The 22,040-nt window shown below is 52.3% G+C and overlaps 1 protein-coding gene across 2 annotated transcripts in view; it reads right to left on the bottom strand.

The window, feature by feature from the left end:
• Nucleotides 1–1,342: 1,342 nt before the first annotated feature.
• CFDP1 (craniofacial development protein 1) overlaps nucleotides 1,343–22,040 on the bottom strand; it is a 139,343-nt gene continuing 118,645 nt past the window's right edge. For both annotated transcript variants that reach the window (XM_044987577.1, XM_044987576.1), the window contains 2 exons: nucleotides 16,433–16,591; nucleotides 1,343–2,213 (listed from right to left, as the gene is read on the bottom strand). In XM_044987577.1, coding sequence (XP_044843512.1) covers nucleotides 2,123–2,213; nucleotides 16,433–16,591 — 250 coding nt within the window. In that variant the 3' untranslated portion in view covers nucleotides 1,343–2,122. The remainder of the gene's footprint in view (nucleotides 2,214–16,432; nucleotides 16,592–22,040) is intronic.

The following is a 22,040-nucleotide window of genomic DNA, read 5'->3' as shown; positions in this document are numbered from 1 at the left end:
TACAAATGAGTGAATGCTTTCCACCATTGGAGAGGAGCTCAGATTCTCTGCCCCTTTCCAATGGTCAAATGCTTTTGCCTCCACCGCTGGCAGACCAGGGCATTGGCCCCTCGCAGCACCAGTTCTTATAGCCCGAGGAGCTATGATTTAGAGATCGTTTGTAGAACTTTATTCATTACATTGTTCTTCCTCTCCCGACACCAGAGCAGTTAAACTCAGGGCATCAAGAAGCTTGAGTTACAGGGGAGGGGTGTGAAAATAGCACCCCAAACTCTCCAGCCCATTTACAGAAAAATGTTATGGTGTAAGCAACATCCATGATGGTGCAGGATGCTATAGAGTCTTTATCGGCACAAACCCAGGGAGGCTGCATTACCGAGGGGCATAAAGCCAGGAGGGAGCTATGTGAGCCATTCATGACAACTGCGGATCAAATGATTATGCCATAAGACAATGTAGTCTGTATAGGACTTGTATGTAACAGGAGAGAGAGCCTAGAAATCTAGCTGAGGTACTTCGCTGGGCCCCCTTACGCAGTAGCCGAGCACCTCACACCTCCCTGTGAGGTAGGGCAGTGCTGTCATTGCTGTTCTTCGGCTGGGAAACCAAGGCACAGAGAGACTAAGGGTATGTCTACACAGGGCTCTGTCATGGGTTTAAGCACAAGCCTCACCTTCCATCCATGCACAAATCCATCTGACGGGGGTCAGCAAGCAGCAGGACCAGCGCTAGGGGATGGATCTGAGCCCATATCCTGCTGTGACTCAGGTCCAAGCCCTGTCATTTTGCAATGTGGACGCAGCTCAAGCCCCACACCTGAGTCAGAAGGTCTGCGCAGTGCAGACATGTTAGCGCAGCTGTAAACCCACGTTTACAGTGCAGTGTGGATGCTCATGCTCAGACTTGGAAACACCAAGTACAGAAGCCCGGGTCCCACGACCTGGGTTTACAGTGCAGTGTAGACAAACCCTCAGTGACTTACTCCAGGGCACACAGGAAGGCTGTAGCAGAACAGAGAACCCAACCCAGGTCCCCTGAACCCTAGGTTAACACTGTAACCACTGAGCCATCCTTCCCCTCAATATTTGAGTCCCATGCGTGCAGACAGCATCTTGCTGATCTTATGGTGGAGCCACTGCAGCAGGACCCAGCAGAACTGGGTTCACTTTCCGGTTCTGCCCCAGACTCCTTGCTGCACCTTTCACCAGCTCCGCACCCCTGCAATGGTGTCTGCCTTGTCTGCTTCTATTGTAAGCTGCTTGGGGCAGAGACTGCATCTCCCTAAGCGTATAGACTGCCCAGCATGGGACAGAAATGATGAGACACACCAAGCACACGACAGTGCAGGGATTGAATCCTTTATTAGTATGACCGGCTGGATGCGAGCCCTCCCCCACCTGCTGCCTGCTGTTGCTCTGACCTTCTTGGGGAGACTGAATGGAAACCAGACAGAGGGAGGTTTTCTTGTATTAAAAAAATAAAATCACAAAAACACCCAGATGAGCCAGAGTCGTGTGGGGGAAGTCCCAGCACGGAGGGGCTGGGACCCAGCTGGATCCACAGGGAGAGTGGAGTGAAGGGCTACAATCCGAATTCCACAGCATCCTCAAAAAGAGGCTTTGACAGCAAAACTGCTGGGGTGTCAGCAGGAGTCCAGTTTGTGCTGTGTGTGTGGGGTGAACCTTGATCCCCTCGTCCACTTTCCCAGGCTGCTGGGCGCTGGTGCCCCGAGACCACCCACAGGCAGGGCAAGGCCTTATCTTTAGGCAGGAAGCAGGCAGCTCCTGCCTGCTCCGTCTGATTCCTCCCACTGCCAGCAGCATAAGGGGCTGGGAGAGGGACACTGCCCAGGGCTTTCATGGGGACTGGTGCTCAGAGAGTGCCCACTGGGATCATGCCAGTAGAGATATGCTACTGCCATCGACTAGGCAATACTACCCCCAAGTGCCCCCACCTGCTGACAAACCCCCTCCCTGCCTTTACAGTAAAAGGAAAAACCCTGCAGGACGTACAAGTTGAGTCTTGGAGAGAAAAACTGTTTCTGCGGCTTATTTTCAGCAGCTGCCAGCCACTGGCCAGTTCTTGGCCATGCAGGGAGGAGCGGGATGCCCTCGTGCCAGTCTCACGGCTTGGTCTTGCTCAGTCTGATGTCACGCTCGATTTCAAACTGCCTGTGATCCACACGCTCCAGAAATGCTTTCCTGTCGATGTACCTGCAGGGGAGAGGGAGGCCGAGAGAAGCAGGTCAGCACAGACTTGCCCTGGAGGGATGCCAGGCCTGGGGCCTGTAGTGTAGAATGCTGCCTTGACTGAAAGGTCCTGGGAGCATCCCAGAGCAACTCTCACATGTCCCCAAGCAGCCAAAGCGAGCAGCTGGGGGTGAGCAGTGTATGCTACACGACAAACCTGCCTGTCTATGTCTTTACCCAGCCTCCATTAATGAGCACCTCGCATTCTCTCCTCACCCCCTCGGGAGGCAGGGCAGGGCTGTTCTCCCCATTGTACAGAGGGGAACTCAAGCACAGCCAGACTAAGTGACTTGCCCAAGGTTGCCCAGGCAATCGGTGGCTGAGCGGGTAACGGACCCCAGTCCACCAACCTAGTTCCCTACCCTCCCCCGCAAGATTATTTCTCCATCTTCCCAAGCTCTCACAGAAGTGCCTGAGAACACTGCTGGGCAGAGCCAATGTCTGCAAAGCACTTTGCCATTTGTTAATGAGCTGCAGCTGTAATATAATACCCTCTGCCACAAACCGTACTGCAGCTAGCCTGGGCTCCGTGCTGCTCATTAACCTATCGCTGTAGCGAAGCAGGAGCTGTAACTGACTCATCATGCTCGTTTGCCTTTTGTTCCACCATGGAACATGCTCAGCGCTCAGCACAAGGTCACTGCACTCAGCATGGGGATGCCAAGACATGTTCAAGCCCCAGGGCCACAGAGGAGTGGGTTTGCTCGGGTCCTCTCTCATTGCCACCCCAGATATGTCTGGCACACACAGTGGGCAGAGAGTGCTAACCACCTACAGAAAGTCCAGCTCCAAAGCAGTGGCGAAGGCTGCAGCTGAGCCAGCCCCAGGGCAGTGAGGGGATAAATATCCCAAGACTCCACCTGGTTTAGAAGCTATTAGCTGGCTGAGCTGGCTCTGTCAGTCCTCTTCCCAGGGCAGCTGGCCAGCAAGCTGAGCGGCACAGCTGGCATCCTGGGTGGCAGTGAAGGCAGGGACTAAATGGGCTACAGAGGTTGAGCCATTCACTTGCCTCTCCAGGACAGGAGGTGGCCCGTCGGCAGAGGACTGGGGGTGGGAAGCGCGCTCTGCTGCTGCCCCGGCTGGGCCTGCTTTCAAACTGCAGGGATACCTGGCTTGCAGCCCCCGCTCACAAGCACTCAAGCTGCGATAACACATTTCTCCCCCTCTTGCAGTGACTGGCCAGCCTCAGACCTTCCCACTCAGGTTTGGTGAGCAGCTTCCTCCAAATGCAGTGCTAGCTGGCCTGCCACCAAGCCTGCACATTAAGGGATGTGTCTTTGCCCCTTCCAGCCCTGCCCCAAAGACAGAAGTGCTGTCCGACATGGTCCTACCCTGCGCCATCTCATGATGACAGACATGGGTCAGCTCGGGGTGAATGCTGCCGAGGAGGAGTGGCCCAGCGTCCTCGTCCTGGCCGCTCTCCTGGGGGGACCTGCCCGCAGAGCCGCTTCAGTTCACAAGTGCCCAGTAGTTAGATTGCTTCGCACAAGTTCCTGTTTCTCACCAGTCACAAGCTGCCACTCAGCTTGATCCTCCTTGCAGTGTCTGCTTAGCCAAGGCCTGGTCCTGGCCTAGCAGGGGACGGGGCTGTGAATCAGAGGTGAGGCGCATGGCACAGCTCGCTGGGTGGGGGTAGGCACCCACACAGGGTGTTGTAGACTATGAACAGGGGTGCACAGCAATGGAGTGTGGAAAAACTTGCAAAAGAGCTCCCGGGCACTGTCCCCACCCTATGCCAATGGCACTAGCCCTTCACTTCCGAGAGAACGACCCTCCAATCACAGCAAACGATTCTGTGGGGCGAAGCTGGGAGGGCTCAGAGCAAAGGAAAACCAGGGGGGCACCCGAGAGTGAGCCATTTTGCCCTGACAGAGCTTAACTGCTCCTGGGCTGGGCTCTCCCCAGCTAAAGAGAGAGGTTAGAGGCTCTAGTGGATTAAGTGCCTGCGAACGCTCCAGTAGGCAGGAAGAATGTTGCTGCAGTGGCTGCGAGAACTTCTGCTGAGTCAGGCTGGCCCTGGGGCGGGAACGGTACCAGCCGTGGGGCTAGCCAGACGACATGGCACAGAGCTGAGCGAGCCGAGGTGGGGGCAGGCCCAATGCAATTGTAGGAGCTTGTCAGACTCCCCTGACTGCTGCCCGTGGCTCTGGCATACACTCTCTCACCTGAGAGCTGAACAGCAGTGCCAGTCACTGAGCGGGCCAGCCCTGGCTTGTGAGGGAGGTCCATGGGGGCCAAGAGTTACCTGGGTGTGGACAGAAACTAGAGGCACTTCTAGACCAACCACCCCCACTGGTGTCTACACCCCAACACGGGCACGCCTGGGGGTCAGCGTGGTATGCTGGCGTCTGCACTGAGACACCTGGACGAGGGCCACATTTGCAGAGGCAGCTCAGTGGGCTTCACCTCCCCTAAACCACCTCTGGAAAATCAGCTCTATCCAAGTGCCTAACATGAGGCCCTTGTGCCTGGAAATTCTGGTGGCAGTGAGGTCTTCTGGCTTAGACATGAATTAACTACCCCTCCCAACCTCCCTGTGAGGTGGGGTTCAGGTTACCCCTTGCTGCCATGGGGTAATGGATACAGAGCAAGGTCCCGCAAGAGTGAGGATTCACACTCAGAGCATCCTAGGTCCTGGTCATGTACCCAGCCAGCTCCACCTCCTGTGATGGGCAAACCCCCCAGGGGAACGTGCCAGTCCACAATGAAGCGCTTGGTCGGCCTGGCTTGGCAGTTCAATGAGAGGCATCAGCTGGGATTGTCCAGATCTGCATTCTCCAACAGGCTCCTCGCTCTCATCTGCATCCCCTTCCCTGTCCTCTAATATGTGTGGGAAATGAACGGGGCGAACCCTGCTGCCTTTCTCAGCTGGCCTGGTTAGTTGTAAGCCTAGCTGTGGATCCAGCCTGGCGTATCTGAGCACCTCCCAGTCAGTAATGGATGGGAGGCAGGGCAGCGCTAGCCCCATTCACAGCTAGGGAGGCCCAAGTAGCCTAGCTCCAGGTTACAGAGAGGCGGTGGCTGAACTAGGCACTGAACTGGAGTCTCCAGCTCCAGTGCCCTACCTCAACAACGTGTTTGCTCCACGACTGTACCTGCCACTAGGCCAAGGGGGTCCCCATCTCAGCAGGGGCCACACTATAATAAAATAAAGCATAACAAAATGCAGAGCACAAAGGATGCCGGGAGCTCCCCCCCTCCCCCGGACTGATGAACCTGCTCACCTGCAGCATGGGAGGTTTGCTGGAGATTATCTTCTAGCTTATTCACTCTGCCCTGGGCTGCAGGGAGAAGCTCAGGAGAGCTCCAGAGAACATGGCTGCAGAGGCACTGAGGCCACATGAGCCTGGGGTTTTGTAGAAAGCTTCGAGCGACAGGACAAGTCACAGCAGCAGTTTGCGCATGTTACTAGGAGCCCTTGGAGGTCTGGCTTTCACATCTGGTAGCATTTCATAGTGCTTTTAATTCCAGGGTACCAATGAAAAACAGCTCCAATGGAAATGTGGGAATGCCTATTTGTTACATTTCACAGACACCGGCCTGGCCGCGTGCCGGGACAGTGCTCTCCGCCCAGCCTCAGAGATCCTCGAGGACTCACCCCTCTTGGGATGGGGAGTTTTTGGGTTGTTCAGCATCCACCCCTCTACTCAACGGAGATGTGTGAATGGCAGGCAGCCCTCACCCCCCCACACACATGAGCGATGAAGCCAGGCTGCTCCTGGCAAGGGGCTAGGTTCAGGGGTGCCGAATGGGGGTCACAACAAGGGCATAAGAAATGAAGTGATGCAACCTGCACTGACACACGAAGCACGTCAGGGCTTTGGTTAAGGCGATGCGCTGAACTAAAGAGATGCGAGTTCAACCTTTGCTTTCTCTGTGCCTCAGTTTCCCATCTCCACACTGGGAATAAGAGCACCTCCCTTCCTCGCAGAGCTGTGGGGAGGAGAAATCCGTTGGTGCTTGCGGGGCTGACGGCACTGACCTCCTTTGCAAAGCACTTTGCAATCCGCTGGTGAACAGCGCTCGATAAAAGCTAGGGGTTATTAATTATTCCTGCGAGGAGCCTGGATACTGCAATGCCGAGGGGCACAGGAAAGAATCTGGCATTTTGAGAGAAAGTAAAACCAGGGTCACTTAGGCCTTGTCTACACTACAAGACTATTTCGAATCAACTTAGTTCGAATTTGTGGATTCGACCTTATGAAGTCGAATTTGTGTATCCATACTAAATACACTAATTCGAATTTCTGAGTCCACATTCACGGGGCCAGCGTCGACTTTGGAAGCGGTGCACTGTGGGAAGCTATCCCACAGTTCCCGCACTCCCCGCTGCCCATTGGAATGCTGGGTAGAGCCCCCAATGCCTGCTGGGGGAAAAAATGTGCCGAGGGTGGTTTTGGGTAACTGTCATTATTGAACCGTCACTCCCGCCCTCTCTCCCTGAAAGCGCCGGCGGGAAATCTGTTCGCGCCCTTCTCTTGTCAGTTACAGCGCGTAGGCCACAGCACTGCGAGCATGGAGCCCGCTGCGATCATCGCTGCACTTATGGCCGTTGTCAACTCCTCACACCTTATCGTCCACCTCTTCCACAGTCAGCTGCTGAGAAATCGGGCGAGGAGGCTCCGGCAGCGCGGTGAGGACAGGAAGTCACAGAGTGGCGCAGACCTCTCACAAAGCAGGGTACGCCGCGCCGTGGAGATCATGGTGGCAATGGGTCAAGTTCATGGTGTGGAACGGCGATTCTGGGCCCGGGAAACCAGCACGGACTGGTGGGACCGCATAGTGCTGCAGGTCTGGGATGAATCACAGTGGCTGCGAAACTTCAGGATGCGTAAGGGCACTTTCCTTGAACTCTGTGACTTGCTGGCCCCTGCCCTGAAGCGCCAGGACACACGGATGCCAGCAGCCCTGACTGTGCAGAAGCGAGTGGCCATAGCCCTCTGGAAACTTGCCACGCCAGACAGCTACCGGTCAGTAGCGAACCACTTTGGCGTGGGCAAATCTACCGTGGGGGTTGCTGTGATGCAAGTAGCCCACACAATCGTTGAGCAACTGCTCTCAAAGGTAGTGACTCTCGGAAACGTCCAGGACATCATAGATGGCTTCGCCGCGATGGGATTCCCAAACTGCGGTGGGGCTATAGATGGGACTCACATCCCTATCCTGGCACCAGCCCACCAGGCCAGCGAGTACATTAACCGAAAGGGCTACTTTTCAATGGTGCTGCAAGCACTGGTGGACCATAGGGGACGTTTTACCAACATCTTCGTCGGGTGGGCGGGCAAGGTTCATGACGCGCGTGTGTTCAGGAACTCTGGTCTGTTTAGACGCCTCCAGGCAGGAACTTTCTTCCCGGACCACAAAATAACGGTTGGGGATGTGCAGATGCCTACAGTGATCCTCGGGGACCCAGCCTACCCGCTAATGCCCTGGCTCATGAAGCCCTATACAGGCGCCTTGGACAGTGAGAAGGAACTCTTCAACTACCGGCTGAGCAAGTGCAGAATGGTGGTGGAGTGTGCTTTCGGACGTCTCAAGGGGAGGTGACGGAGCTTACTGACTCGCTCGGACATCAGTGAAAAGAATATCCCCGTAGTTATTGCTGCTTGCTGTGTGCTCCACAATGTCTGTGAGAGCAAGGGCGAGACCTTTTTGGCCGGATGGGAGGTTGAGGCAAATCGCCTGGCTGCTGTTTACGCTCAGCCAGACACCCGTGCCGAAAAACTATCCCAGCGGGAAGCGCTGTGTATCCGGGAGGCTTTGAAAGCAAGTTTCCTCGGAGAGCAGGGTAACCGATGACTCTACACTTGATTTTAAGAGAAGCTGATCCTGGGCCTGTGTCTCTATGTGTTGAGTGAGATCTGCGGTTACATACCCCGTTCTCCAAGTTTCCCCCACTTCCAAAACACGTTTTTAAATAAATTAAATGGAACAGTTTTTTTTAATAAATCTTTCCTTTACTTTGCATTTCTGTTCAGGGTTTGAAACATGGACGCATACTGTGCTGGGCACGGTGTGCACTGATGTACAGACCGCTTGTACAATACAGGACGGACATCCTCCTGCTCCTACATAGGTCTCTGGGGTGGGGGACGGTTTCAAGTGGTTGTGCATGTAGGGGTGGGTTTGCAGGAAGGGGCGAGTGGTGCCATCTTTGCATAGGGATTTGGATGCAGGCTCTGGGCTGTGGGTTTGGGCGTAGGAAGGGGTGAGGGGTGTGGGGGAAGGGTAAGTATCTGTCCGTGGATGAGGGCTCTTGTTGGGGCTCAGGGCAGCGGAGAGGATCGCGCCTACGGTGGAAGTGCATGGTAAGGGCAGCATGCCTTAACATTAGGGGGTGGCAGGCGCTAGGACCGTGGACAAGCGTACACATCACAGAATGACCCGGGGCAGCATACACCACACAGAGGGACCCTGGTGACTACTGAATGCAGTCTGTGTGTGACCTGCAGTTGATCCTGCCCCCGATAGTCTGTACCCTGCTAATGTAGGCTATCCCGTGCAATTATAAATCCCCTGCCCCCCCCCCCCACATACACAGTCTTCTGACACGAAAGACGTGACGGAAAGAGTGAACAACAGCAAACAGCTTTTATTAATCTACTACATAGTGGGGTGATGAAACTTGGATTTTGGACTGGGTGATCCTATAAGGGAAGCGCTTCTAAACAGTTATAGCGTCAGAGGTGTGTGTAACATTAGCGCTCAGCTGTGGTGCAGTGACAGTTCTCACGGCCCCTACCGCCCCTCCGTCTTGTAATTTTTGGTGAGGAGGGGACAGGACTTCTTGGCGTTGGAGGGTGGTTGCAGATACAGTGCAGGGGGGCTCTCTCCTCCTGCCTGCAGTCCTGCAGCACATCGACAAGGCGCCGGAGCGTGTCCGTTTGCTCCCTCATTAGCCCAAGCAGCGTTTGAGTCGCCTGATGGTCTTCCTGCCACCACCTATCCTCCCGTTCGATGTGTGTGCGATTTTGTTGACATAGGCTCTCCCTCCACTGTCTCTGCTCTGCCGCCTCGGCTCTGGAGCAGGCCATCAGTTCCGCGAACATCTCTTCCCGAGTCTTTTTTTTTCGCCGCCTAATCTGAGCCAGCCTCTGCGAGGGGGATGCCGGGGCAGTCCGGGAAAGAGCAGTAGCTGTGTGATGGGAAACAGTAAATGATTTCCTTGAACAGATACATGTTTGCGAACAGTGAACACAGTCTAGTCAGTTTCTCTGAACAAGACCATACAGGGCACCAAGTCTCACGAGATCTCAGGAAAAGTTCGAGATTTCGGAATACGCTCTCATTGGCGGCGCCATTGCACAGGAGAGCGGACAAGCGGGGAGATACAGCATAATCCGTCTTGCAGACAGTCCTGGTAAGCCTTAAAGTAGATCATGCTTATCAGTTAGTGGATAGCTGTGCTCTCCTGCTAAAGGCAATCTGGAAAGCAGAAAGGCTGAGCCTTTTCCAGCCCCTCCCGCCAGTGCACGGGAAAGATCAATGTCTGCTTGTTCTCTGTGGCCTCCAGCACGTGGCTGCTTAGCGAGGGTCGTTGTTATGCAACCTAATTGTAAACCGTTAACAATAGTAACAATACACTAATTGCCCGACTTAGATGCAGCCTGTCCAGACCGACATCACCCTGAGGCGGGTCACTCGCAGTCAGAGAGAGCGGATGCTACTGGAAGCCCTGCACAGACCAGGACCATATGCAGCAATGCTGGTGGAGGCGATGATTCCTCTCTACATTAGGATCTCCTGGCGCGGAAGAGTGTGCTTCCATGGAGCACTGAATAAGGCACCTCTCCCCAGGAACCTCCTCCGGAGGCTTTTCGAGCTGCTCTCTGAGAGCTTTGTTGAACTGTCCCAAGAGGATTATTGTTCAATCCCTATATGTGTGGACCTACTATTTATATAGTTTGACATGTAAAATTTTGTATATAGTATTTCTATTTTTTCTATACCCGTTTTTTAAAAAATAAAAGTTTCCATGTTTATAGCACTTACCGCCTGATCCTTCCCCTGATTCTGAGTCCGGGTTAACGGGCGGGGAGGGTTGGTAGGGGATCTCTGTGAGGGTGATGAAGAGATCCTGGCTGTCAGGGCAAGCGGTATTGTGTTCGCTGTCGCCTGCGCCGTCCTCCACAAACCCTTCCTCATCTTCCCCATCGGCGAACATCGCCGAGGAACTGTCCAGGTACACTATGCCATCCTCAGAGTCCACGGTCACTGGTGGGGCAGTGGTGGCAGACCCACCGAGAATGGCATGCAGTGCCTCGTAGAAGCGGCATGTCTGGGGCTGGGCTCCGGAGCGTCCGTTTGCCGCTCTGACTTTTTGGTAACCTTGTCTCAGGTCCTTGACTTTCACGCGGCACTGCATCGCATCCCGGCTGTATCCTTTCTCTATCATTGCTTTAGAGACCTTCTCGAAGGTCTTTGCATTCCGCTTGTTGGAGCGCAGCTCCGAGAGCACAGAATCCTCGCCCCACACAGCGATCAGATCCTGGACTTCCCGGTCTGTCCATGCTGGGGACCTCTTTCTATTCTTGGACTGGCCGGACTCCTCTGCTGGAGAGCTCTGCATCGTTCCAGGTGCTGCGGAGCTCGCCCCGATGTCCAGCCAGGACGTCAGATTCAAAGTGCCCAGACAGGAAAAGGAATTCAAATTTTCCCGGGTCATTTCCTGTGTGGCTGGTCAGAGAATCCAAGCTCGGACTGCTGTCCAGAGCGTCAACAGAGTGGTGCACTGTGGGATAGCTCCCGGAGCTACTAAGTTCGATTAGCGTCCACACCTAGCCTAATTCGAGCTAGCCATGTCGAATTTAGCGCTACTCCACCTGTCGAGGTGGAGTACCAAATTTGAACTAAAGAGCCCTCTAGTTCGAATTAAATGGCTTCCTGGTGTGGACGGTTGAGCGGTTAGTTCGAATTAACGCTGCTAAATTCGAATTAAAGTCCTAGTGTAGACCAGGCCTAAGTGCAGGACTCTGCATTTGTCCTTATTGAACCTCATCAGATTTCTTTTGGCCCAATCCTCTAATTTGTCCAGGTCACTCTGGACTCTATCCCTATCCTCCAGCATATCTACCTCTCCCCACAGCTTAGTGTCATCTGCAAACTTGCTGAGGGTGCAATTCATCCCATCATCATTAATAAAGATATTGAACAAAACCAGCCCCCAGAATGACCCCTAGGGTACTCTGCTGCCAGCTAGACATTGAGCCGTTGATCACTACCTGTTGAGCCCGACAATCTAGCCAGCTTTCTATTCACCTTACAGTCCATTCATCCAATCCATACTTTTTGCTGGCAAGAATACTGCGGGAGACCGAATCAAAAGCTTTGCTAAAGTCAAGATATATCATGTCCACTGCTTTCCCCATATCCACAGAGCCAGTTATCTCATCATAGAAGGCAATCAGGTTGGTCAGGCATGACTTGCCCTTGGTGAATCCACGTTGACTGTTCCTGATCACCTTCCTCTCCTCCAAGTGCTTCAAAATGGTTTCCTTGAGGACGTGCTCCATGATCTTTCCAGGGACTGAGGTGAGGCTGACTGGTCTGTAGTTCTCCGGGTTCTCTTCCCTTTTTTAAAGATGGACACTATATTTGCCTTTTTCCAATCGTCCAGGACCTCCCGAACGCCATGATTTTTCAAAGATAATGGCCAATAGCTCTGCAATCACATCATACAATTCCCTCAGCACTCTTGGATGCATTAGATCTGGACCCATGGACTTGTGCATGTCCAGCTTTTCGAAATAGTCCTTAGCCTGTTCTTTCACCACTGAGGGCTGCTCACCTTCTCCCCATACTATGTTGCCCAGTGCAGCAGTGTGGGAGCTGACCCTGTCTGTGAAGACCGAGGCAAAAAAAGCATTAAGTACTTCAGCTTTTTCCACATCATCTGTCATTATGTTGCCTCCCCCATTCAGTAAAGGGCCCACGCTTTCCCTGACCACCTTCTTGTTGCTAACATACCTGTAGAAACCCTTCTTGTTTCCCTTCACATCCCTTGCTAACTGCAACTCCAGTTGCGTTTTGGCCTTCCTGATTACACCCCTGCATACTTGAGCAATATTTTTATACTCCTCCCTGGTCATCTGTCCAAGTTTCCACATCTTGTAAGCTTCCTTTTTGTGTTTAAGCTCACCAGAGATTTCACTGTTTAGCCAAGCTGGTTGCCTGCCATATCTGCTATTCTTTCTGCACACCGGGATGGTTTGTTCTTGTGCCCTCAATAAGGCTTCTTTAAAAAACAGCCAGCTCGCCTGGACTCCTTTGCCCCTCATATTAGCCTATTCCTTCTTGTGCAGCAGCAGGATTGATTAGGACAGTCCAAACAGTCGCACCCGTAAACACCTAACGAAAGCTATGGGGCTGTGCACGGGTCACTCAGCGCAGCAGTGGGCCCGAGAACCCTTTGGGAAAGTCAGCCCAGCCTGACTCCAATTCCGGACTAAGTTTGCATGGCTGGCAGCAAGGGGAGGGAAAAAAAAGCCAACACATTGCCTGTAAATGGAGCTTGTCTGGAGTCTCTGAGAGATGAACACGGAACCCCACATACCTATTTGTCCACAGCCGCTTTTCGGAGCATATGCATGCAAAACAAGAAACTACAGGAACTAACAGCTCCCAGCCTGCCACAGTGCAAGTTGGGCAAAGACCTCAGAGCAGGAACACAATGAGATATGGCGTTGGAAACTGACAATGACACGGAATTCCTCATGCTAGGGAAGGGTTGTTTTTTTTAAAATAACCTACATTGCCCAATTCATTATTCGCTATAAATAACCTGCAATAATGGAAGTGGGGTAACCATGAGCTATATCAGATGAAGGTACATTTGCTGTAAAAGATGTCTCTGCTAATGAAGAGAGCTGATAGTTCCCTTTGGGAGGATTTTATTGGCACTTTGGGTCCCCTGCCAGTCATTTGCAATCACACAGTGTGACAGCCCCAGTTTTGCCTGAGACAAGGAGAGGAGGAGAGATCTAGTGCAGATCCCCCACTGGGGTTGCCCTACATAACACGGCACAGTTAAGAAGCTGTGCCACATGTTCAAGTTTATAAAATATGATAGAGCGACAGATTTACAGCAAAAGGGATGTCTCTTCCCCCACTCCCTGTCTCAATGTCTCCTTTTCAAAAGCAGGACAGGCCCTGAGGATCTGACAGAATTTGGGTTGAACACAAACCCAGATTCCATTGCTGATGAAAAATAAACCCATGGATTGAAAATTGATGACGAGGGGAGGAAACAGACACGGGCAAGTTAGATGTAGCCAGAGGGTACCATTTGTCCCCGTTAGCTTTGGGATTACAGCAGGCCATGCTGCGGAGGGCAGAATGAACTGTGTTACAAAAGGAAGGAAACTGCAATTCCATCACTCAGCCAGAACAAGAGTGCTGATGGAGCAACTTCTAACAGCTTGAGAAAGCAAGCGAAGGCCCAAGGCGCTGCCCTGAGATGTGAACAGTGACTTTGGCAAGGTTATTTTTTTTTAAAGGAACAATTTCTTCGCCCTGGCCATAAGACATATGATTACTATTTCTATAGCGTCTCGGGTTTGCCTGGTGCTTAACAATCTGAGCCTTGGCTTGCCATGGATGACTGGCTGCTTTCCTAATCAGGTGGAACCCATCTTCAGTTAAACAATGAGATCTGCAGAGCCCGCCCATGTGACAAATGGCAGCAGAAAGATTCGTAAAAGACACATGAAGCATGGTTCACCAGCGCCAGGCAGGCACCAGGAACAGGCACCATTCCTCATCCTAATAGTTCATGTTTGGATTTTTATAATGAGACGTGTCAATTACTACCCACTGAATTATGGACAAAAGCCACTTGACAAATATCTGAGGGGAGGGAGAGGATAGTAAAAGAAAAAATGGCTCATACAAAATAGCCGGGTCGCAAAAGCAGCCAATGAAAATGGTGTTTGTGTGATCTCGTGGTGCCAGGCTAACAGCTGCAGTTTCACTGCCTTACCCCCGCATCATTTACTAGTAGCTTTGGCTCACTTGTGTGCTTGGAGGTGAATGTGATTAAAGGTGAGCCGGTTGTCTGGCAACCCCCTGATGTTACGCATTTGACTGGTATCAATTTTTTTTAAAGAAGAGTCTTGTGTTTTCATGGCACCATGTTTCTCTTCTGTGTAATGACAAAGCCACCTGCTGATAGCTCAGTGGACCTGAGATCTGCTTGGGCAGTTAATAAGCAAGGCTAGAATCAAGCAATTAAAGAGGCTGAAGGATCTTCATGATTTCCTATAAGATTCTTTGTCCCCATGCTGCTAAACTAGTATATTTAATGCAGTGATACTGAAACTGCAGGGGCCCTGGTCAGCCCGGACATAAGCAGGTGCAGCGTCACTGCAGTCAATGGAGCTGAGCTACATCAACATACACCAAGGATGCATTTCTGGGTAAGAAGAATGTCTAAGGGTTGATAGAAGGTTGCAGAGCCTTTCATTTTATGCCATTGGTTTGAATACAGCCCAGATCAATAGCAGCCTAAAGTCCTGATGGCTGCTCAGATGTCCATGTGAAATGAATTCTCAGGTGGGTTGTTAGTCCAGCTCCTGGTAAAAAAAAGTGTCCACCGCATGGACATCACTATTTTAAGCAACTGGCACCACTAGAGGCAGCTACAGAGATCTCAAAGGCTGATGAGCATGGAGGTTAAACTTCCCTCTATATCCACTTGAAGGCAAGACCCTGCAAAGCCAAGCTAAGGGATGCTGGTGGGACTTTGTATGGAGGAAACTGGCACTGCTTGTCATCTACCCATTCTGGGGAGCGGAGCCCATCAGAGAGCAGAGGGCTCTGGCACAGCCTTGCTTGCAGACATCTGTCACTCCTGGTGATGCTGACATATGCCATCTGAACTGTAAGCCTTCCTCAGATGGGCTTTTCCCCAGAGAAGAAGTCCAGCTCTGAGCACTAACGGAGTTCGCTGTGTTGGGTTGACTCATCAGGTCTTGCACAAAAGCCTCTTCCCCATCCTGGCAGGGCCAGCTCTAGGTTTTTTGCCGCCTCAAGCAAAAAAACAAAACAAAAAAACCTCCAAGAACACAACTGCCAAAGCAAAAAAAAACCAACCCACCCAGAATGCCGCCCCTGGAATTGTGCCACCCCAAGCATGTGCTTGGTTTGCTGGTGCCTAGAGCCGGTCCTGCATCCTGGTCTAACATCACCAGAGCCTGATAAATGAGCATCTTAAGCTGGAGGGCCAGATCCACACCTCGTGTAAATCAACGCAGCTCCTTTGCCTTGCTCTGGCTTGATGGAGTGCCACCCTCCTCCCCCCTCTATTGGCACCCACCTGTCTATGCTGGAGAAGCCAACAGGGCAGATCTAATAGGATTAGAGGTATGTTAGAGGCCAGGCAGCAAAAAGAAAAGACAAGGGTAATAAAATATCCATTTGAAACAGAAAATCAGATTTGTGGAGCCCTGAGGCTGTGAGGTCTCCTGCAGGCAAAGCGTAAGAACAGCTTAGCATAGGGTTACATTTTATGAGTAGTCCACTAAGCTGGGGAGATTTTCCCATAGACTAGAGAAGCACTTGCGGTGGGGAAGCTATGTCTGATCTTATTTCCCTTCCCCACGGCGCACATTATGAACTGTTTTATCTACAGCACCGCTACTTACTATTATGATGCCTCCGTTAACTGCATTGGAGTGAGCACTGCTAGACACACACAATCAATACACAATGCTGGCATAAATGGCAATGTAATCTGACAGCTGTTCTGTATTTGTATGCATCTGTACTGAAGAGGACGAAAGCCTGAGGAGGCTGTATGGTGCCCCTGAGTGACGTTAAGAAGGAAAAAAAATGTGCCTATGAAAGTGGGATATTTTAAAGCAAGCAGTACAGGGGGCCACCATCTTTTGTTGGTAGATTGCTGGACTGGCTACTCAAAGAACCTGGTCAAGCTGCATTTGCCACCCTATCAGGAGCCATGCCAACCAGAGTCCATAAGGGTGGGCCTGAAAATCCTGCTGATGGCTTCGAGGACTGTGGGAGCGCTCAGGACGGCCAGACATCCTTCAACAATCTATCCCTAGGACCCTTAGAGAGAGATCAACAGCCGCCTAGTGCTTTGGGGTTTGGTTACTTCTCTGCAGGAAGTGACGGTTTCCTGGGTGCTTGGCAGACCCCAACTGCGACTAAATAAAGCCCCGTCTTACCCTTCTTTCCCTCGGTTGTAGATGGCCAGATCTTCCCCGATCCCCTCCTCCTCCTTGAAGTTCTCCCAGTCCAGTTTGGATTTCTCCAGTGTGCTCATCTTCTGCTTTTTGGAGCCAATCTTTCCCAGGAGGCTGCTCATGCCACTTGGCTTCTTCACCCTGATAGAGACGACGAAGCAGACACTCATTATTTACTGGGAGAAGACGTCATTACCACCTCAAATCAAAACAGAGATGAGAAATGTTATGTGTGAACCAGGTGGCCCCAGCTAAGGAGAACGGTTTCCTTTGCTCAGATCAACCCCTGCGTCAGAGACACTCCAGCCAACAAGCCACATTTCCTTGGAGCCTCTCATCCCATGCAGATCTGATGGGCAGAATCTCTTTGAGGTGAAAAGAGCTTCTGCCTTGCAAGCTCACAACGCACCGTGAACAGCAAGACCGGGAGGGGGAGGGGGGCGTAGCTCCATACCCTGCTTTAAGGGGCTAATGGTATCAGCCACTGCTTCAGAAGACCCATACACAACCTGGGGCAGACACAGAGCTTAAGAGTCCCCTTCTAATACATAAGGCTAAATGAAAAAGCAGGGTCTGTTGGTTTGTCAGGAGCAGGGGGGAGAGAAAAGCATGGAGACTGGGATGCCCTTTGAGGCTTGCACAGCAGTGGCACTCACAGTGGCATGAATCATATCAGCCATAGCCACCTCTGCAGGGCTACTAAAGCGAGGAGGTATAAGTATAACAAACAGGAAGCATATCACATAACTAGGAAGGCGCAGCTGGCCAGCTCCCTGTAAACCAGTTATCTCCTCCGGGGTGCCCCCTTGTGGCCTCGTGACAGCCCTGCAAGTGGCCCTTCACCTCAGTTTCCTTTTGAGACTCCAGTAAGTCCATGGAAGCAGATCTAGTCCATCAACATAGTTTATTAACAATACATAGTGCAGATAGTCCCAAAGTATAATCCATATCACCCCAGTTCAAGCAGTCCTTGTTCTCACCATACCCCAGGGTCTTGCATTACAGATAGGCTCCTTATGCATCTTCTTCCACCCCAGCCCTTCCTTTTAGGGTACAACCCCACTCTCCCCTGCAGGAACTCCCGCAGCCTCTCTGCTGGGAGAGCATCTTTACCAGGGAAGCATCCCTCTGCCCCCAGCCCTCTCACGGTTACTCTGGGCCAGCTCTCCAGCAAGGAGACATCAGCTGGTGAGCTCCTCTGCTGCTCCCCCTTCCTTCAGCCCTCTCTGGGCCCCTCCAGCTCAGAGCCAGCCAGCATCTACCTCTACTGCTGCTCTGGTCCTGGCTCTCTGGCTTGAGGACGTCAGCCAGCAAACCCCTCTTGCTGTTCCCCTGCCTTCAGCCTTCTCCCAGGAGCTGTCTTGTCTCTTTGGCAGCTCTTATCTCCTGCCTGCCCTTTTTATAACCCCCCAGGTGCTGCCCAACTAGGAGCCCCTACAATGGAGCAGGAGAGCTGAGCCCAGGCACATGATTTGCCAGCCATCCTGTTACACTCCTTGTGATACACAATTTCCACCGCAATACGAACTCCCCACTAGACCTCTAGACTAGCATGGGCTTAATATTACCTTCCCCCACCAGAACACTAGAGGCTTGGATAATATGGTGATGGAAGCAGCAGGAATTCCCAGTCAGCCAGGCAAAACCCATCCCCCATGCTCTCATCCGTATAACACATCAGCACCTCTGACTCTCTGCCCCCTGGGATCCTAGATTCTTGCCTCAGGCTGGATCTCTGGGATCTCAGAGGTGTCTGATGGACATAAGCAAGACCGCATGTGTATGGTTATGAGCAGAGGACACCTTCCCATGCACAGCGAATCTGTTCCTGAAGCGAGATGGTTAGTCTACCATGCTGCACCAGCAGAGGCACCCAAAGCACCTATCCAACAAGTGAAAGTTACTCTGCTGGTTTGGCTTAGAAAATTCTGCAAAACTTCATTGTTGAATCAATTGTGGGAAATTCTGATCCAATCCCAAGTGTGAGTTATCCAGGACTGTTTGTGAAACGGTCTCTACTGGGCTCTCTCTCGCTCTCATGCTTCCTGGTGCTCCCTTCCCCCTGTATGTTACAGGAGGGGGTGCAGCATGTGTTATTCAGAGTCCAGCAAGGCCCAGCCCCTTGCCGGCATCCAGGGAGAGCAGTTGTTACAGCAGTGAACAATGAGGAAAAAAACAAGAAATCACAAATCTGTGACTCTTGGGATAAAACACTAACCTTAGTGACCAACATCATCCCCATTGTCCAGGGGAAACCAAGGCACCAAACAGGGAATGACCTGCCCTAGATCATAAAGGCAACAGTCTCCTGATTCCCATTCCCCTGCTCTGTACCACTAGGCCTCATTCTCTCCCTTGGCAGATTAAAGATCTGTCAGCACATCATAACTCCACTGGCCTTAAGCTGTCAGTCTCATAGCATGGGGCAGCGTAGCAGAGAGCACTCCCACCTGTTCAATGCAAAAAGGAGCTGAAAGTCAAACCCAAGCAGTGCCGCACAGTGTGACCCCACCACCTCCAGTTTGGGCTGGGAAATGCACCTATGATGTATCAGTATCAGAAGCAGTCAATCCTCAAAGCCAGGAATGGCAATGCATGCTCATGTTAACCCAGCCTGCAATCATCAGCACCCCACCCGTTGCACTCCTTATTTACAAGCATTCTCCAGTCCTTCATTTCTGCACAGTTGTGAAAAGCCTGAAAGAAAACAATTTGCTTTCCAGAGCGATGGGGGTGAGATGGATGGGGGTGCAGGTGCATGCAAGAGATTGCTCCGATCCACACTGAACACCCAAACTCAAGCATACGCTTCATGTGCGTTGCTGTTCCTTATCCAAATCCGTCCTTATCAGGTCATTAACACAGTTTATGTTTCCCTAATTTGCAAGCTTCTGAATAAAAATAACTCAATAGTTTCTATGAGACTAAATCCAGGAAGATGGATTTTTACAGGCTTCAGCCAGAAGACTCAAGACAAGCACAGCTCGCCGCAGTATCTGCCAGTTCCTGACACTGGCTGGTCTATTGGGGAGCAATGCTGCTCGGGGATCTGAATCCAGATCAGACTGCATTTGCACGACAGCTACGGTATGTGAAGGGCAGGCTCACTGTGGCAGGTGTGCATTAGAGGCCACTCCTGTTCAGATTGGTCTGGTCCACGGTCCGTGAGCTGCCCCCACAGTTCTCCTTGTCCATCGCTAGGGTAACATTTCGGCAGCAGGCGCTTTTCACCTTCGATGGCCACTGTTCGGTCCTTGATTGTTTTGTTCTCCTCAATGACCCATGCAGCTACTGGCAATACTGGGGAGCCCAACCTGCACCTTCCTGAGGCCTCCTTTTGCCCTTCCCCCTCTCATTACACAGATCCCAGATTGCTACAATTCTCCTCCCACGTGGGAGGGTCTAGTTCATGTTGCCTTGCCAGGCCAGCCAGATGTCCCAGTGGAGCACAGCCAGGCTAACCCTGGCCTCTGGCGTGGAGTGCGGTGGCTCTGCTGAGCCCTCATCCTCAGCTGGCTTGAGGAACGAGAAACCAAGGGCCAGTCAAACCCGGGGGAGGAGCACACAGCGTAATCCTTCTCACCACGGAGCCCACCAGCCTCCATGTATGTGCCAGTGGGGCTGAGCTGAATGCACCCTGAAGGAAGGTACCCAGAGCAGGCAGTCACATCCCTGCCAGGAATACATCCCAGCTGAAAAGCATCTATCCACTTCATAACATGCACCCTTCTACTCTTAATAACCAACCTCGCCCTTACCGCCAGAGACTCAGAGCCTGCTCCCTTTTGACCCGTCTCAGTCTCTACCTTTGCAGTTTTCAAAGTACTGCAGATGTCTGTACAGACGAAAGAGAACTAGATTGTAGGAGTTTTGGGAGGAGGATTTGGCAGATTGGGCTCTGGTACCTGCAAAGGCACAGACTGCAGTTTGGGGTTGCAGCTGGATGTTTTGGCTTAAATGACCAGCAGTGACAGAGTTGACATGTCAAACTGAGTCAATGATGCATCGAGGTGTATGGAGCAACCATTGTTTTGGGCTGCCTCAGGAAGACAGCTCTGCATCAGTTCACCTTCAGTCCAGTTTGAAGGTTATCTTGACAACCATGGGGGCTTGCAAGCACTATCATTAAATAGAAGCACAATTCCACAGCAAATTGAATCCTGGAACTCACTGGTTGCTGTCTAACCGGGCTGATGGCTCAGTTCCAAGCCCAGCTTAAAGCAGGAACATGAAGACTAACATCCCCATTACTGGAAAGATTCCTAAGCAAAACTACAGTATTCTCCTATGTCTCTAGGGCAGTGGTCTCCAAACTTTTTTGATCGTGCATCACTATCAGTAAAAACTTTTTGAGCACGCACCCCCAATATATGTATATTTATTTATGTATAAATTATATACTTGTACTACTGTACTAATATATAATGTACATTATAAAACATAAAAAAATAGAAATTAAAAAAGGATGAAATAAAGATGAAATAAACAATATTTTTAAAATAATGTTTATTGTATTTTATTTATTAACGGTACAAAAAACCTTTTTGGTCTCTCAAAAAATTATTATTAATAATATTTTCAATGAGAGCAATGTGATTGAATATACTTCCATTATTTCTGAAAATTTTGGTTTAACACTTTGTGATACAGCGATTTGAAGGTCTGGATTAGGGTTAGAGTGCGGGAGGGGGCTCAGGGTGGGGTGTGGGGTCTGGGAGGGAGTTAGGGTGCGGGAGGGGGCTCAGGGTGGGGTGTGGGTCTGGGAGGGAGTTAGGGTGCAGGAGGGGGCTCCGGGTGGGGTGTGGGTCTGGGAGGGAGTTAGGGTGCGGGAGGGGGCTCAGGGTGGGGTGTGGGGTCTGGGAGGGAGTTAGGGTGCGGGGAGGGCGCTCAGGGTGGGGTGTGGGGTCTGGGAGGGAGTTAGGGTGCGGGGGGGCTCAGGGTGGGGTGTGGGGTCTGGGAGGGAGTTAGGGTGCAGGAGGGGGCTCTGGGTGGGGGTGCAGGGTCTGGGAGGGAGTTAGGGTGCAGGAGGGGGCTCTGGGTGGGGGTGCAGGGTCTGGGAGGGAGTTAGGGTGCAGGAGGGGGCTCAGGGTGGGGGAGTGGGGTCTGGGAGGGAGTTAGGGTGCGGGAGGGGGCTCAGGGTGGGGTGTGGGGTCTGGTAGGCAGTTAGGGTGCGGGGGGGCTCAGGGGGGGGGGTGGGGTCTGGGAGGGAGTTAGGGTGCGGGAGGGGCTCAGGGTGGGTGTGGGGTCTGGGAGGGAGTTAGGGTGCAGAAGGGGGCTCAGGGTGGGGGTGTGGGGTCTGGGAGGGAGTTAGGTTGCGGGGGGGCTCAGGGTGGGTGTGGGGTCTGGGAGGGAGTTAGGTTGCGGGGGGGCTCACGGTGGGTGTGGGGTCTGGGAGGGAGTTAGGTTGCGGGGGGGCTCAGGGTGGGTGTGGGGTCTGGGAGGGAGTTAGGGTGGGGGAGGGGGCTCAGGGAGGGTGCGGGGTCTGGGAGGGAGTTAGGGTGCGGGAGGGGGCTCAGGGTGGGTGTGGGGTCTGGGAGGGAGTTAGGGTGGGGGAGGGGGCTCAGGGTGGGGGAGGGGTCTGGGAGGGAGT

The sequence above is a fragment of the Mauremys mutica genome, chromosome 14 (assembly GCF_020497125.1).
Source record: "Mauremys mutica isolate MM-2020 ecotype Southern chromosome 14, ASM2049712v1, whole genome shotgun sequence".
NCBI lineage: Eukaryota > Metazoa > Chordata > Testudines > Geoemydidae > Mauremys > Mauremys mutica.
This window is presented reverse-complemented; position numbering and strand designations above follow the sequence as displayed.